The following is a 17,884-nucleotide window of genomic DNA, read 5'->3' on the forward strand; positions in this document are numbered from 1 at the left end:
GGGCTCTGCCTGGTATAATGCGCTGATTGGCTAGCCTGATAGGCGCGTCTTAAAGGAGCCGTAGCTGTTAGGTAACAGTATTGGAATGGTCACATGGCCGCATGGCTCTTCTGTGATGTCCACACTGCGGCTGTTACTCCTGTTATAGAGGGTTTACCTGCTAATAGTGAGGATAAAAATAATGCTTTATTCGCCTATGTATCAGTGAGCATGTTGGGAGTTGTAGTTCCTTGAATGAAGATCCTCAGGGGGATTGTCTAATGTCTAGAATATAGATATTTCTCTTTAAATTCTCATAATTACATTGGCGATCAGAAATATGTGGATCGACAGCTGTTCTGAAACTACAACTCCCAACATACCTGTCGGCATTGAATACAGAGAATTCACTGGCACAAGATAAGTAGTGACGGTGGGGTTGGGCTACACTTTGTGGGTGGTTGTATAGTGTAAAGGCGCCAATGGTTCTCCAAGGCCCCACGTGCACACTCAAAGTGCTGGCTTCACTTCCCTCACCTGACCGTGATCGGCTAGTTGTCCTCCGAGGCATGTCACATGTCTAGTCTTGATCAGTGTTTTGGGTTAAAACCTTTATTTTTATTTTTCATGATTTAGATTGAAGTAAATTATGCGTCAAAGTAAGAGGAAGCGTGTGACGTCTTCGGCTGGAGGTAAGTCTGGAAGTTTTTCTTATGGCCTCAAGAATACTTGCCTTAAAAGGGTTGTCAAGGATTTCTATATTGATTTCCCGTCTGATGGCCGATCAGCCGCTCTGAGGTATCTTTAGGATTTCACAGCTCCAGCCATTGTGCAGCCCTGCTCCTATTGAAATTACTTAATGTACCTGCGGAGGAAGGCACACTTACCTGCTCCCTGCTGCTGGGTTCTCGCTCCTTCAGTCCCCCACTGCCACTGATGTTCTGCGGCCCCACATGTCAACATCCGTTTTGATGGGGGTCGCCCGTTCTACTGCAGCCATTAACTGACCGCAGTGGTGATTCATGGGGGTATATCGCTGTCATTGGCTGCTGCAGCACATGTGACCCCCTTCACACCGGATGTTGACAGGTGGGACTGAAAGAGCCGGAACCCAGAGGCAGGGAGCAGGTAAGTATGGTTCCCTCCGCAGGTCCAAAAGGCCCCACCAAATGTGGAGAAACCCTATAAGGATGTCATTTTTTTCAACTGATGCTACTAGTCTGCATTAGGCCTCGTTCACATTTCCATTTTTCACAAACATGTGCTGTCTGCATTTTCTGCGGACAGCACGCGTACCCATTGATTTTAATGTGTTCACACATCAGTATAATATTATTATTATTATTAAAATATATATATATATATATATATATATATATATATATTTTTTTTTTTTTTTTATACTGACCATTCGTCAGTGAATAAAATAATGGAGACATGCACCACTTTGGTATGTGATGTGGACCAAATATGCCAATTTTAGTCTACGGGTCTTTATAAAAAACATATATACAACACGGAGGGCACCTATGTTGCATCCGTGTTTGGTCCATTTTTCACTGACTAGTGAGAGGAGATGCTCTGGAAATTTATTTTCAGTGGTGCTCTGTCTGTGGAATACAGATGAGACACGGAGGGTAAAAAACGGACACGCAGACCAAACGCGGATCCTTCACGGACATGTGAACAAGGCTTTACTGGCATGAATCTAGTCCTTGAGAACAACATGGTGGCTGCAGCACCAAGAACAATGTCTTATTTCTCATTGGGGGAACACAGGCATTGACCATGGGTTTAGCTGTTGCCGCTAGGAGGCGGACACTAAGCACAAAGTGTAAGCTCCTCCCTCTTCAGCTATATCCCTTCCTGCAGGGACCCAGCTAATCAGTTTTAGCTTAGTGTCTGTATTACGTCAGGGTCTCGACTCGGGAGTCCCCTCGGGGGAACTTGCAGATGTGGCCCTGCAGCGCTCGCATGCCAGTGCATATATTTGTGAAGCATCTTTGGACACGGCCAGGTTTATGGCTCGCTCGTCAGCCCTATTGGTGGCTAATCGCCGTACCCTATGGCTCTCATGCTGGGCGGCAGATAATGCTTCAAAGCGGACCCTGACGGCCCTCCCTTTTAACAGCAGCAGACTTTTTGGTAAGCGCCTGGATGAGATAATTTCAGACGCTACAGGAGGTAAGAGCACCCATTTACCACAGAACAGGGAGCGGTTTAATAAGTCAAAAAAGCGGAATCTGGCCCCAAGGGAGCCTCTGTTCGGGTGGGCGGCCAGCTTCATGTGTTTTGGCATGATTGGCTGGCTCACATTTCAGATGCGTGGGTGAGGGAGGTCATTGCAGAGGGCTACAAGCTGGATTTCAAATCCTCCCCTCCATCCCGTTTTTTTTTCGGTCGTCTCCTCCGGCCTCTTCCGCAGCCACAGATTCTTTTTTTCTGGCAATTCACACGCTGCTGCAGCAAGGTGTGATTGTTCCGGTTCCTGCGCAAGACCGTTTTCAGGGGTTTTACTCCAATCTCTATGTGGTTCCCAAAAAAAAAGGTACGGTCTGTCCCGTTCTAGACCTCAAGGCGCTCAACCGTTTCCTTCGCGTCCGCAGATTCCAGATGGAGTCACTGAGGTCGGTCATTACGTCCATGGAACCGGGGGAGTACCTGTCCTCGATAGACATCAAGGACGCTTATCTTCACGTGCCCATATGCGTCAGTCATCAGAGGTTTCTCCGGTTCGCAGTGGGTCCAATTAACTACCAATTTTTAGCCTTCCCGTTCGGCCTGGCCATGGCTCCCAGGGTCTTTACGAAGGTTCTGGCGGCAGTCATGGCCCTGCTCCATGCAAGGGGGATTGTGGCGATCCCTTACTTGGACAACATCCTGGTGAAGGGTCCGTCGTTTCATGGGTGGGGAGTGTTGGAAAATCTCTCGGTCCAGGGGGTATGGGCATGCGAGGAGCGCTCCCTTCCAATCAATGTTCTGGAGTTGATGGCGATTCGGCTCTCTCTGCAGCACTGGGCCGACCATCTCAGGGGTTGTCCGGTGCGGGTGCAGTCCGACAACTCCACGGCGGTAGCATACATCAATCACCAGGCTGGCACCCGGAGCTCAGCAGTCAAGGAGGAGACGGCACTGATTTTCAGCTGGGCGGAGAAACGGGTTTCGGCGCTACCGGCAGTTCACATTCCAGGCGTAGACAACTGGATCGCGGACTTTCTCAGCCGGGAGCGTCTCGACCCCGGCGAGTGGGTTCTTCACCCGCAGGTCTTTTGGGACATCTGCGAAAGGTGGGGTCAGCCGGATGTGGCTCTCATGGCCTCATGCTTCAACAACAAGGTTGAGGACTTCGTCGCACGGTCCAGGGACCCCAGGGCCCTGGCATGCGATGCACTGGTGATCCCGTGGATTCGGTTCACGTTTCCTTACGTGTTCCCGCAGCTTCAGCGGCTTCTCAGGAAGATCAGGTCCGAGGGACTGCCTGTCATTCTCATGGCCCCAGATTGCCCACGCAGGGTGTGGCACGCATCCCTAGTCGCACTTCTCGCCAAAGAACCTTGGCATCTTCCTCTTCGGGAGGATTTGCTGTCGCAGGGGCCGATCTTCCACCCGAATTTAGGGTCGCTACATTTAACGGCATGGCTCTATAAGCCGCCGTACTGAAGGCTTGGGGTTTTTCGGATGCAGTGGTCCAGACTATAATTCGTGCCAGGAAGCCGTTGTCTTCCAGAATCTACCACCGGACTTGGAAGTACTTTAGTTGGTGCGAGCGGAGACAGCTGTCTCCCGTTCGTTTTTCTTTGCCGCGTCTTTTGGCTGTCCTGCAGTCGGGCATGGACTTGGGGCTGGCTCTCGGCTCTCTCAAAGGGCAAGTGTCGGCTCTCTCCATTCTTTTTCAGCAAAATTTAGCTTAGCTTTCGGAGGTTCAGACTTTTCTGCAGGGGGTGACGCATGCTGCGCCCCCCTTCCGTCCTCCATTGGATCCTTGGGATCTTAATCTAGTGCTCAGCGTTCTCCAATCTTCTCCGTTTGAGCCTTTGCAGCAGGTGTCGCTGCGCTTCCTGTCTTATAAGATATAAAAAAACAAAGTGTAGCAGCACAGCGAAAAAACAATAAATACCATCCCTTGATGTGGTGGTGCCAGCCGTGTTGGGAGTCAGTCCTGAACTCCCCCAGTTATAGATGCACTTGTACAGAAAACCGCAGCACTCTCCAGCCTTGAATTTCCGAAGGTTTATTCACCAGCAAAAGTGCGACGTTTCGACCTGTGTGGTCTTTTTCAAGCAACTAACAATGTGAACAAAGTCAAGTACATATACCTTCCTAGATAGGTCACATGATTCAATTAAGTATGGTAATCAACAATTACATATTCAAAAGGTGTGTATCCCCCCCACCCCACCCCTCTGTGCCATCCAACCAACCGGATTTTTTAAAACTCCTTTTTCCAAATGTGATTTTCATGATTCAGAAAACATAAACAGTTACTTACTGCGGTGTTCGATGGGAACCTGGGGTACATTTCGCCGAGTAGACCGTCCATTTAGCATAAGTCCGGCGGTAAAATATGTACTCCGCTCGGCGTTCCTCTATGTCCAATGCGCATTCGCGCTACCATTTATGGGATACGGTGTTTACTTGCTGACTCTGTTCACATTGTTAGTTGCTTGAAAAAGACCACACAGGTCGAAACATCGCACTTTTGCTGGTGAATAAACCTTTGGAAATTCAAGGCTGGAGAGTCCTGTCTTATAAGGTGTCTTTTTTGGTTGCAATTACTTCTATCCGTAGAGTGTCGTAACCCGCGGCTCTGTCATGTCGGTCGCCCTTCCTGATCCTCCATCAGGATAAGGTGGTCCTTCGCCCTGTGCAGTCCTTGTTGCCGAAGGTGGTGTCGACATTCCATCTAAATGAGCCTATTCTTCCTTCATTTTGTCCGGACCCGTCTCATCATCGAGAACAGTCGCTCCATACTCTGGATCTGGTGCATGCAGCTATATAGTGTAGTGGTTAAAGTTCTGGGCTATGATGCAGAACCTGTGAGTTCAAATCCCGTCACAAACTTTACTTTCAGGTGGACGGATTCCACTTTCAGGGGCCGAGACAAGGGCAGGCAGCATCAAAGACTTCCATTTGCGGATGGATCCGTTTGGCTATTGTGGAAGAGTACCGGGTTAAGGACCGGGCCCCGCCCTTCCGGGTGACTGCTCATTCGGGTCGGGCAGTGGGGGCCTCTTTGGCGATGCATCACGGGGCTTCGGCCCTTCAGGTGTCAAAGGCGGCAACCTGGTCGTCTTGGCATACTTTTCTAAGTTTTACAGAGTGCACACCTTTGCATCTCCTGATGCTTCTTTGGGGGGGGTTGTAGTTAAGCCCACCCTCAGGGACTGCTCTGGAACGTCCTATGGTCAATGCCTGTGTCCCCCAATGAGACAGATGAGAGAACTAGATTTTTGTACTTATCGTAAAATCTGTTTCTCTTCCGTTCATTGGGGGACACAGCTCCCACTCTGTTTTTTGTTTATGGCCTGTGTGGTTCTGGGTTTGTACATAATGTGATTTTCTTGTGTCTGGCCTCTCCTACTGCTTTTGCACTAAACTGATTAGCTTGGTCCCTGCAGAAAGGTATAGCTGAAGAGGGAGGAGCTTACACTTTGTGTGCTTAGTGTCCGCCTCCTAGCGGCAACAGCTATTCCCATGGTCAAAGCCTGTGTCCCCCAATGAGGCGGATGAGAAACAGATTTTACAGTAAGTACAAAAATCTAGTTATTTTCCTTTTTTTTTCTTTTTTTTTTACCTTTTCCTCTGTGTAGTATAGAAAACATGTTACATGAAAACCATCAACAAGTTGCTGTTGAATGATCTTATTATGGCTTTATAATTATAGTTCAGGGGTCAGCAACCTTTGGCACTCCAGCTGTTGTGAAACTGCAATTCCCTGCATGCACCATTGATTTCTATGGGAGTTCTGAGAAGAGCATAGCAATTATGCATGCTGGGAATTGTAGTGTCACAACAGCTGGAGTGCCGGAGGTTGCCTACCCCGGTTATAGTTCATGCATCTCCAAGGCCATTAACACATAAGGCTGATATTGAATGACCAGACAATGTAATATAAGTCCTTCAGGTCACCTGGCTCATAGAGGGGTGGTCCCAAGTAGAGGACACCTCCATGTATGATGCCCATTTGCATCGGAAGGGTTGTCTACATGAGCCACATAACATTAACAGGATGATAATATCCGATCTGTCAGCAGCAGCTTGTCGATGTTTTCCAAATTGTAGAATGGTATTTCGTACACTGCTTGAAGTAGAAATGAATGGAAAAGTGAAACCAAGAGGATATTGGATATTTCTGATTAATCATCATTACTGCACAGATAAAAAGGATCAAGAGGGTGATCCAGGGGCAGGACAAGGGGCAAAGAAAGATGTGAGGACTCGGAAGAAAGTTACTGCACCATCCAGCTCTACGGACAATCAGAAGGAAGAATATCCCTGCTGGCTGATGAAGTCCGAGCCTGAGAGCAGGATGGAGAAGGGCATGGACATGAAGGTAGAGGGGGAGCATTATAAGGAACGTTTTAAAGGTGTGTTTTTTTCCCCCCAAAATAAAATAAAAAAATAAATAAACTAACGCTGTCCCTCCATACACTTGCACAGTCAGCAGAGCAGTCAAGATCGCTCTCTCAGACCAGGCCCGACAGCCGCTCCTTAGTTTCCTACACGTATATACTGTCACTGTATATAATGTCATTATATAATGAGGGCCTTCCAGGTGGGTCCCTTGTGAGTTCGGGCCCCATAGCAGCCGCTTCCCCAACTTCCATGTGCCCCCATTTCTTGCTAATATCCATTGCTAGCTAGACATAAATATAAGCTGACTGCAGGGTCCGACTACAGAAGGGTGTTTGTAGTCGGTAACCATGGAGACAAATTGATCTGCAGGGAAGCCATATATATAAAACGGCAGGAGATGTTGATCTAGGCATTTGCTTTATATTTTAATGGCAGTAAAGGTGGACATATCGTTTAGGGTGGACACAGAGCACACACCAAATTTTCACTTATACTTGCGTCCGGTCAATTTTTATTTTTCAGTTTGGGATAGAAGATCTGAAAGTGCAACCCGACCAGACGGCATGCTGGGACGGAGTCCGGAATTACCAGGTCAGGGATGTATTTTAGAGAGCGGTCTATGACTGAACTGAATCAGTTAGTGCATGGTTCACAATCTTCTTGTCTCTCCAGGCGAGGAACTTCATGAGAGCAATGAAGAACGGGCAGCAGGCTTTCTTCTACCACAGCAACTGTAAGGAGCCTGGGATCGCTGGGATTGTCAAGGTACGTCTGATGGGTGGAGGGTGACATGACAGTGTAAGCATGTCATGAAGCTCCTGGACCCTAATGTAAGTTCTGTAACAGCCTCCTACCCCCACAACTATTACTTGCTGTCTTCTTATGTGGCAGGAGGATTTTTTGGGGCTCCTCACTCCCTAGGGCCCCTACTCGGATGACAGTCTCTGCATATGCCACTGAGCAAAATCTATGACCTTCAGGGACAGACTGGGAACTTAAAGTTGCCCTGGAAAAACAAAAAAACTAAAGTGGCCCCATGTTGTAGGAGGGTCCAAATTGGCAGAAGATGGGGCAGCACAAGTAGGCAGGCCAGCAATACCACAGTGCAGCACAAAATACCGCCTAGCACAGCCACAGTATTCAACTGTATCACCATCCTGAGGACAGCATTAATTAATGCGGAAAGCAACAGATTATGTACCCAGCCGGCAGCCAAGAGGAGGCCACAGGCACCCCCCTGGGCATCGGCCTACTGGTAAATTTCCCTGTAGGGTCTATGGCCAATCCGCCCCTAATGACTTTCGTATAAAAGCTCAGATCAATGCTTCTGTTTCCTACTTGCTTCAATGGGTAAGGTCTTCAGGGAGCTTCGGGTTTAGTTTTCTGGCAAAGTGTGAGCTACAGGGTATGTATGTGTGCATGTTTTTTAATTACTTCAATGCATGCAATTGCGGACAAGAGTAGGACAAGTTCTATTTTTTCCCGGAGACGCGGACCGGAAGATCTGCCGCGCTCTGCGGAAATGCGGATGCGGACAGCCCCATAGAGAATGAATGGGTCCGCACCCGTTCTGCAATTTGCGGAACGGATGTGGACCCATTATACGGACATGTGAATGGAGCCTAAAAGCTGACATGCAATGTATTACAATACAGGATGTATTGTAATACATTAATTCTGGGGTCTGATCCCCTCTGCAAAGTCCCATGGTGGTACAAAAATTCAAAGTAAAAAAAAAGTGTTTTTCATAATACAAAAAAAAAAGTTTCAAGTAAAAAAAGAAAAAAATATTAATTTTCCCACAATAAAACACAAAAAAAGGTAAAAGAAAAGAAGAAAACAAGACATATTGGGTATTGCCACGTCCATAACGACCGGCTCTATAAAAATATCACATGATCCACCCCCTCACCTGAACGCTGTAGAAAAAATAAAATAAAAACTGTGCTAAAACAATCTTTTTTTTTTTTTTTTTTTTTTTGTCACCTTACATTGCAAAAAGTGCAACACCAAGCGATCAAAAAAGCGTATGACCCCCAAAATAGTACCAATCAAACCGACACCTCATCCCACAAAAAATTAGCCCCTACATAAAACAATCGGGCAAAAAAAAAAAAAAAACTATGGCTCTCAGAATATGGAGACACTAAAACATGATTATTTTTTTCAAAAATGCTTTTGTGTAAAACTTAAAAGTATACATATTAGGTATTGCCGTGTCCGTAACAACCTGCTGTATAAAAATATCACATGACCTAACCCCTCAGGTTAACACCGTAAAAAAAAAAAAAAAAAAAAACTGTCAAAAAAGCATTTTTTTTTTGTCACCTTTAGAGATGAGCAAATTTCATGTTATGAAATTCATTCACACTTCGTTTGGTGGTAAAAGCAGAAATAGGTTACGGATTCCGTGACCATAACTCAATTCTATGACGGAATGCATAACGGAATGCCTTTAGAGGCATTCCGTTATTCATTCTGTCATAATAGAAGTCTATGGGCTGAAAAACTGATCCGTTCCATTTCCGTTATGCAGGAGAGGACCCCCCCTGCATAACGGAAATGGGACGGATCCGTTTTGCAGCCCATAGACTAATATTATGACGGAATGCCTCTAAAGGCATTCCGTCATAGAATTGCATTATGGTCCGTGGTAACGAAATCCATAAAGCAATTCTGCTTTTACCACCAAACGAAGCATGAATGGATTTCAAAATATGAAATTCGCTCATCTCTAGTCACCTTACATCACAAAAAGTGTAATATACTAAGCGATCAAAAAGTCATATGCACCCTAAAATAGTACCAATCAAACCGTCATCTCATACCGAAAAAAATGGACCCCTACATAAGACAGGCGCCCAAAAAATTAAAAAAAACTATGGCTTTCAGAATATGGAGACACTAAAAAAAATCTTTTCAAAAATGCTTTATTATGTAAAACTGAAACAAACAACCAAAAAGTCATATTTGGTATTATCGCGTTCGTAACGACCTGCTCTATAAAAATAGCACATTATCTAACCTGTCAGATGAACACTGTAAAAAAAACAAAAAATAAAAACTGTGCCAAAACAGCTATTTTTGTTACCTTACCTCACAAAAAGTGTAATATACAGGGCTCCAGATGGCGACCAAATGGTCGCCAATGCGACTTAGAGTTGCAAAATGGCAACAAGACTTTGTTTTCTTGTCACCATTTGCGCCTAGACCCTCCGCTGCTCTGCCTCTTTAAACGGGGGGCCTCGCAGCATGGAACCCCGAAACATGAAAACCACTGCAAGGGGGTGAAACCAGGCCTAGACCGGCCGCAGCCTCCCCAGCACTGGACTATTCGCTTCGGACTGATATTCTTCTTGTGCCGCCCTGAAATACTGAGCGATATCTGTAAGCGCCTGCCTGCAGGGGGTGTTGTGGTCAGGGTGGTTATGCTGCCTGGCAGTAAGGTGAATGGTGAGGAGGCGATAACAGAGAGGATGGCCCGGTGTGTGCCGGGTCTGCGGTGTCCGCTCTCCTCTCCCTAATCCTCGCCGTCTTCCTGGTGACCACTGAAGTCCGGGCCGCCGCGCTCACACCGGGACAAGAGAAGAGCCGGCGACAGCTCCAGATGGTGGCGTGTGAGGCGCTCACTGCGGCAGGTAGGAGAGGATGGTTAGCAGTTGCCCTTGGCAACCAATCGGACCCGTTCATGTTCTCTGAGCTGCAGGCTGACTGGTTGCTATGGGCAACTGCCGCACAGAGGATATGACGCCCCAAAATGTTCTTGTCTGGTGGAATAATTGGGGGTGGCAACTCAGCCAGTTCTACTTTACACCAGTTTGATGAACCCCCTTAGTTCTTAGTAAATCCAGTAATTCTGGGTTGCAGTAATTCTGGTGTCCAAGGGTGTGTTCACACGTGGCAGATTTATTGGAGACATTTCTGTGACTGTCACATTCAACTGAAGGCAGTAAACTATGCACCTGCTGCAGGAACAACCCCATTCAGATGATTGGAAGTGCGTTTCGGTCACAGAAATTTCTATAACAAATCTGCTGCGTGTGAATACACCTTTAGACTACATTCACACGAACGTATTTTGTTTCCGTGTCCGTTACGTAGCCCTGCAAAAAAGATAGAAATTGTCCATTTTGCAGACAAGAATAGACATTGTTACAATGGATCCGCAAAAAAACGGATGCCATACGTACGTCATCCATTTTGTTTTGCAATTTGCGGACGCCAGTGCTCCAGATGGCGACCAAAATGGTCACCAATGCGACCTAGAATTGCAAAATGGCGACCAGACTTTGTTGTCTTGTCACCATTTGCGCCTAGACCCTCTGCTCTGCCTCTTTAAGAAAAAACGACTTTCATCCAGCAGACATACGCTGCAGACGTCTGCTGAGTGAAGATCCGGCCCTCTCCTCTAGTGCCCAGTAACGCCCCCCTGCAGTGCCCAGCCCGCCTTTCTTCCAAGCCCAGCACGCCTCTTAAGAAATAAATGTACTCCCACATCCTTGCCGAACGGCGCCGCACCCTCCACTACGTCATGTAATTTATTCACCCCACCATCCTTGCGTCCTCCTTTCTTGGCCTCCGAAATCCCGCGCAGCCGCAGTATCGCCCACTGCCTGCGCCTGTACGATACTCCGGCTCCTGAGGCAACAGCGCTCTGATTACGTCACTGGGCTCGGTGCATGCCCGGTGACACTATTGAGGCTGTTGCCCTCAGGACCAGGAGTATCGTACAGGAGCAGGCAGTGGGCAATAGGGTCAAAGATCTTATTCCCTTTTCGGATCGCAAATATAGGATATTTTAGATCTATTCTGTAAGGCCTTTAATCTAGAAGCCAAAAGGGAGGTAGTTTTGTTATCGTGGCCATAGTATGAAGCCTTAAGCCTTCTCAGAGCCAACTCATATTTGAGAAATTGAAGAAGGTGTAACCGATGATGCAAGTCCTTAAAGTATAACTGTCATATTATTAGTATTGGATTGTGGGGATTAATATCTCCTTGGTGGCCCTATTTCAACTTTTCACTGTGTATTCAATTACCCCTTAATTCCACATTTTTGTTCCCTGCACTGCCTACTTTTACCTGTGCTTAAAATAGGGTTGCTAGGCATGTTCAGTTCTTTGTTGAAGGACGGAGGACGCAGCTTGCTGGGTCACATTACTGACAGCCAGGGACTGTAAGTAAATGATTAAAGCCAGGTCCTCCCCAGCAGCTGATAACAGTGCCTGGGCTGTGTGCACTCCTCCCTGTCCCTGCGCTTGGCAGACGCTCCCTCACTTAGCAGAGCTGGAGAATGCAGAGTTGAAGCAGTGCAGACCAGGGAAGGGAGATCTGTCATCTGTTCAGTGTATAAATGAAAGCAACATGTGGTAAGTGGACCCCTTTGTGCTGCAGGAGATTAACCCTTTAGGGGGGAGGGCTCTGGTTACTGACACTTTTGGGGGGCTATTGTTACTGGCTAGTGAGGGCAGGCGGGATTAGCCTCAGGGTGAGGGCAGTGGCGGCCATCTTAACTGAATAGTGAGATTGCAGTTTTATGCAGACTGGTTGCTAAGGGCTGAATCTTATTAAATATGGGGTAAGTCAGTCTAATAGTAACTGATTCTGGAATATCATGTTATTAGTAACTACATATATGAAAATTGAAATTAGGGTCTAAATGTGACAGTTATCCTTTAAGTTCATTTTCTCTACCTTGATCATATGACCGTTTATTCATTTGACTAAGCCGTATAATAGAATTAGTAAGCTGTACACATTGAGCCTCCCTATCTGCCCTATCTCGGGATGTTATGCTAATGTAGTGGCCACGAATAAAGGCTTTATGAGCACACCAGATTGGAGCAATGCCCGTATCCCCCCTATCATTGAGAGCAAAATATTCCTCAAGAGTTGTCTTAGATTGGAGTAGATATTTGGAGGAGTGTAAAATCCTTCCGTTAATTCTCCATGGAATGGTAGGGGAGAGTTGTGTAGTTCAGAGATCGTGACGGAGATGGGGGCATGGTCCGACCATTCTATGTGCCCAGTCGTACAGGACGTTACTTTACGATATGTATTGTAGTCTGTCAGGAAGAGATCTATTCTAGAATATGTTTTGTGGGCAGATGAGAAAAAAACTATAATCTCTCTCGTTGGAGTGTTTCAGCCTCCATATATCCAGTAGCCCTTCTTTTTGTGTTAGGCTGAAAAACTTAGAGGGGAGGGTTGTTTTAGGGGTTGCCAAGGAGTCTAATTCCGGCCACATAAGTGTGTTGAAGTCTCCCATATACAGAAGGGACCCCTTTCTAACTTTCCCCACCCTTGTAAAAAGTTTTTTGAAAAATCTAAGTTGGTTCTTATTAGGAGCATATACGGCTACCAGAGTATATACCCTATTATTAAGTTCACAGATCAAAATTATGTATCTGCCCCCTTCGTCTATGTAGGAATCTATTGGTTTATACGCTATGGTATCTCGTATTGCTATAGAGACTCCTCTTTTCTTTTTTTTTTTGGAGTCTGCAGTTGCTGATACTATGACTGGAAATCGCCGATGTTTGAGTCTTTGGAGGTCGCTCGCAAGTAAATGTGTTTCCTGTACACACAAAAGGTCAGATTTCGTTTTATTGGCTTCTCGCCATAGTTGAGATCTTTTAAATGGGCTATTTAGGCCCTTAGCATTAATTGATGTAATTTTAAAGGGTTTCTATCACTTCGTTTCACCTATTTAGCTTTCAGACACTAGCGATCCGCTAGTGTCTGCTCTATCTAACCATCCTAATATAAGAGCTTATTGTCCTGCCGTTTAGCTAAAAAAATAACTTATATAGATATGCAAATGAGCCTCTAGGTGCTATGGGGGCGTGATTAGCACCTAGAGCTCCGTCTACCTTAACAAACTGCCCGCCGCCCAGCGCGTCCCTCCAGCCCGCCCATCTCCTCCGGAATGCGATGCTCCTCGTATTCGGCGCATGTGCAGTGAATGTCTGATCGCTTCCCTGCTCAGACATCTCCACTGCGCCTGCGCCGATGACGTCATAGTGCTCCGAGGAACAGGCGCAGTGGAGATGTCTGAGCAGGGAAGCGATCAGACATTCACTGCACATGCGCCGAATACGAGGAGCATCGCATTCCGGAGGAGATGGGCGGGCTGGAGGGACGCGCTGGGCGGCGGCAGTTTGTTAAGGTAGACGGAGCCTCTAGGTGCTAATCACGCCCCCATAGCACCTAGAGGCTCATTTGCATATCTATATAAGTTATTTTTTTAGCTAAACGGCAGGACAATAAGCTCTTATATTAGGATGGTTAGATAGAGCAGACACTAGCGGATCGCTAGTGTCTGAAAGCTAAATAGGTGAAACGAAGTGATAGAAACCCTTTAAGTACCATTGTAATGTGATAGTAGACCCGCTAGGTGGCGACCTCCACTTACCCACATCACCGGCGACCTGAGCTTTTCCTGGCTTCGAGCAATGCTATGCTTCTGTAAGGCACAATCTCCGGCTACAAACAATAAGTAAGAACAAACAACAAGTAAAACACTTAATATTAGGTCAAAACACAGGGAGTTCCATCTCTTGGAACACCCCAACGCCTAGATCCAAAGAAGGCGTTACTAGGGGGGAAAATACAAATAGTCCCAGGAACGGCCAAACAGCCTGAGACAATGAGAAAATGTTCCTCAAAGGAAAAAGGAGCATATTGCTGAAGAAGGGAGCTTGTATGCTCACGCATAAGTTCAGTCATTTGGAGAGTTTCTTCGCCTGACCGTTGTCCATTCTTCTTCCAAGTGTGCCGGGGAAGCAGGCTTTGACGATGTCTCCATACTACTAGGACTAGTGAGGTTCCATTTGGAAATCTGTTGTAGAGCTTCTGACGGAGTGGATATCACCAACTTGCTTCCCTCTTTAGATATTAGCAATTTTAGCTGGAAAGCCCCATCTGTACGGAATTCTGTGCTCTCTTAGGATTTTCGTGGCTTCTTGAAATTCCTGGCGTCTGCTAAGGGTAGCTGCAGACAGATCTGTATATAGGGAAACGGGACAAAATCTTTCTGGCACTGTCAGATTATTACGCGCAACTGCCATGAGGTTTTCCTTAATATGGTAGAAGGTAATGCACGCCATTACATCTCTGGCAGCCTCTTAGGTTTCGGTATCCTGTGCGCCCTGTCAATAAAGAGCTCAGTGGGCGATGCTTCAGGTAACAGGACCTTTAAGAAGTCTGTCAGATATTCGTGTAACTGATCCGGTGTCACTTCTTCCGGAATTCCACGGAAACGTATATTGTGGCGAGACCTATCTTCTAGGTCTATGATTTTAGCATGAAGTGCCGCAAGTTCCTCATCTTTCATCATCATTCTGTAACTGGTCTATCTGTACCAGTATTGCTATTAGTAGGGTATTGTTGGGGGTACATTGCATTGGAACAGTCCCCATATCTGTGATCTAGTGGCCCAGCTTGTAATAGGGGTCTCCCATCAGGTCCTGGCCGCCATGTGATATTGCCACTCCAGCCCCCTGTATGTTATGCATATGGTGCACTGAGCTGCATGGAGAGGACACGGGGAACTGCAGCAGGGGCCCCTGTGTAGGAGATGCATGTGGCTGGGTACCTGTAGGAGAGCCTGTCCCCCCGTGTTGCAGTCTCCTTCCTTGTCAACGCGCTGCCGCCGCCATCTTGAGGAGCGCATGTGGCGGAGAAAAACTCAGTTAGTTTGCCGGTAGCTGCTTTCCTCCTGGTCTTTGTTATGCTGGGGTAAGTCAGGGTCCAAACGCCTAGTAGCAGAGGACACTCTGGGTCAGATTGTAAGGCTGTGAGCCGCTGTAGCGCCGAGCTAAAACGCGTCTCGCTCCATGCACTGCTGGCTACACCCCTTGTAAAATCCGTTTTGAATACCTTGAGGGGTTTAGTTTTTTAAAATGGGGCCATTTATGGGTGGTTTCTATAATGTAAGCCTCACAAAGTGACTTCAGACCTGAACTGCTCATTGAAAACTGGGTTTTTCAAAATTTTCTAAAAAAATTTAAGATTTGCTTCTAAACTTCTAATGATCCAAACATGAAGTAGATATATGGGACATGTAAAGTATAACTATTTTAGGGGATATCACTATCTGTTTTAAAAGCAGAGAAATTTTGAAAATTGCAAATTTTTCCAAATTCTCAGTAAATTTTTTTTATAAATAAAAATGAAATATTTTGACACAAATTTACCAGTGTCATGAAGTACAATATGTGACGAGAAAACAATCTCAGAATGACTTAGATAAGTAAAAGTGACACATGTCCGATTTGCAAAAAATGGCCGGGTCCTTAAGGTGAAAAATAGCAGGGTCCTGAAGGGGTTAAACGAGTTTTCCCAGCCAGAAATAAGCAAGTGCTTATGAGGGATCAAAGTTTTATGAGGGTCAAAGTTGTATTCACTACCTTTTCTCTAGATTGTGAAGGAAGCCTACCCAGACCATACACAGTTTGACCGAAGAATGCACATTATGACGCCTCCAGTCAGAAGGACAACCCTAAATGGTCCATGGTGAGTCTGCGGAGGTCATGTGCCCCATTAGAGTCCTATGTTTGTCTAATCCTAGAGAACCCCTTTAGGCCGCTTTCATACAAGCGAGTTGTCGGTTCACTTCACACATCACACCCGCACTGATACGGACCCATTCATTTCATTGGGTCTGTGCGTTGTTTTCATTCATCATTTCTGTGTTTTGTGAGAATCGCAGCATGTTCTATATTCTGCGTTTTTCAAGCAGCCCTGGCCCCATAGAAGTGAAAGGGGCTTCCGTGAAAAGCGCATCGCATCCGGACGCAAAGCTTTAATCACTGATGGTTGCTTGGAGATGTTGTTTGTAATTCTTTAGGTTTGGTGCCCGCTTCCAGAGCGGAATGGTCACTGATCGGAGGCAAGCTGATGCCTTCTGAGCGGATCCTTTACCATTCAGAATGCCTTAGGGCAAAACTGATCAGTTTTGGACCGCTTGTGAGAGCCCATGATGGATCTCAGAAATGGAAACCAAAACGCCAGTGTGAAAGTAGACTAAGTCGATACTCTCCTCACCGATCCTCTACCGCTCCTGTTCAGAAGCTTCCTGCCCCTTCTTGGCACGCAGGAAATGCGTGAACAGCCAATCACTGCTCACTGAGCGGGCATTCCCTGCATGCCAAGATGGATCTGGAAGCAGGGACTGGTGGGGGCAAATCGGTGAGTATTAACCAATTATTTTTCATTTTAAACTATGGGGAGGCTTTTTTTAAATTAAGGTCTCATCACACGACTGTAAGCTGCCCGTGCCATATTGTGAACCGCAAACGGCAGTCCCGTAATATACGGGCATCGGACGTGTGAATTCCGTATCACGAATGCAGACCCATTGACTTGAATGGGTCTGCAAGCTACGGAGTGGAGGCACGGATCTGAAGCACTAGGAAGCGCTTCCGTTGGCTTTGGTGGTCTGTGTCTCTGCAGCGCAAAAGATAGGACATGTCCTATCTTTTGCCGTATATTGCGGATCCCATGGGCCCATTCAAGTCAATGGGTCCGTGCCGCAATATAGGAATCACATGGCCGGTGCCCGTAAATTGCAGTCTGCAGCACAGATGGCTCACGTTTGTGTGAATGAGGCCTTATACTGCCAGAAAACCTGTGCTGGGGTCTCTTGCAGGTGGATGTGCAGTTTGTCCGCATGCTGAATACGTTACATTTCTCTGGCGGAACTCAAGGAACTGTACCAGAAGCACAAGATCAAAAACGGACCCCTTCGAAACATGGCGCTTTTCCACACGAGCAAGGCTGTCGTGCAGCCCCTCACACAAGGTGCGTGGTTTTCTTGCCACTAGAGGGCACCATGGATACACTTAGTGTTGACCTGCACACTACAGCTTTCCCAGTTAATTTACAAGGTTCTTCTCTTCATGCAGAGGAATTTGACTTTATCCTGAGTCTGGAAGAGGAGAAGATCACAGAGCAAGGGAGTGAGAGCTACAACTAAATTACAGATGTTGGGGGGGGGGGGGTTTTTGACCCTCTTGTTAGCTTTTATATTCCTGTTCTAGTTAATTTGTTCTATTCTTGTATTATTTCTTGTATTATTATTTTTTTTACTTAGGACATTTCAAAAGGAATTAATCACCAGGAAATACTTCATTCTGGAGAAAAAGTACTTTTAATCCATATGTAAATGAGCAGGTAAGTGCACAGAGGGAGGGGCCAATCCACTCTGTGCACCCTTGACCCTCCTGCTTCTTCTGCCAGCCCATCCCTCTCTTTGGTAGCCGGGGGGTCAGGTTCCTGCAGAGTTCATCTTGTCTGGCCTGTCAATCAAGAAGCAGTAGGAGAAAGGGTG

The 17,884-nt window shown here is 46.5% G+C and overlaps 1 protein-coding gene across 1 annotated transcript; it reads left to right on the forward strand.

Annotated features, from left to right (window-relative positions):
- The first annotated feature begins 53 nt into the window (after positions 1–53).
- On the forward strand, positions 54–17,687 carry THYN1 (thymocyte nuclear protein 1). The gene is given in 10 exon segments (XM_040431093.1): positions 54–166; positions 616–671; positions 6,357–6,532; positions 7,078–7,146; positions 7,228–7,320; positions 15,974–16,013; positions 16,016–16,068; positions 17,204–17,233; positions 17,235–17,355; positions 17,460–17,687. Coding segments are annotated over 9 exon segments (696 nt in total). The 5' UTR covers positions 54–166; positions 616–628; the 3' UTR covers positions 17,531–17,687.
- The last annotated feature ends 197 nt before the right edge of the window (positions 17,688–17,884 follow it).

The sequence above is a fragment of the Bufo bufo genome, chromosome 1 (assembly GCF_905171765.1).
Source record: "Bufo bufo chromosome 1, aBufBuf1.1, whole genome shotgun sequence".
NCBI lineage: Eukaryota > Metazoa > Chordata > Amphibia > Anura > Bufonidae > Bufo > Bufo bufo.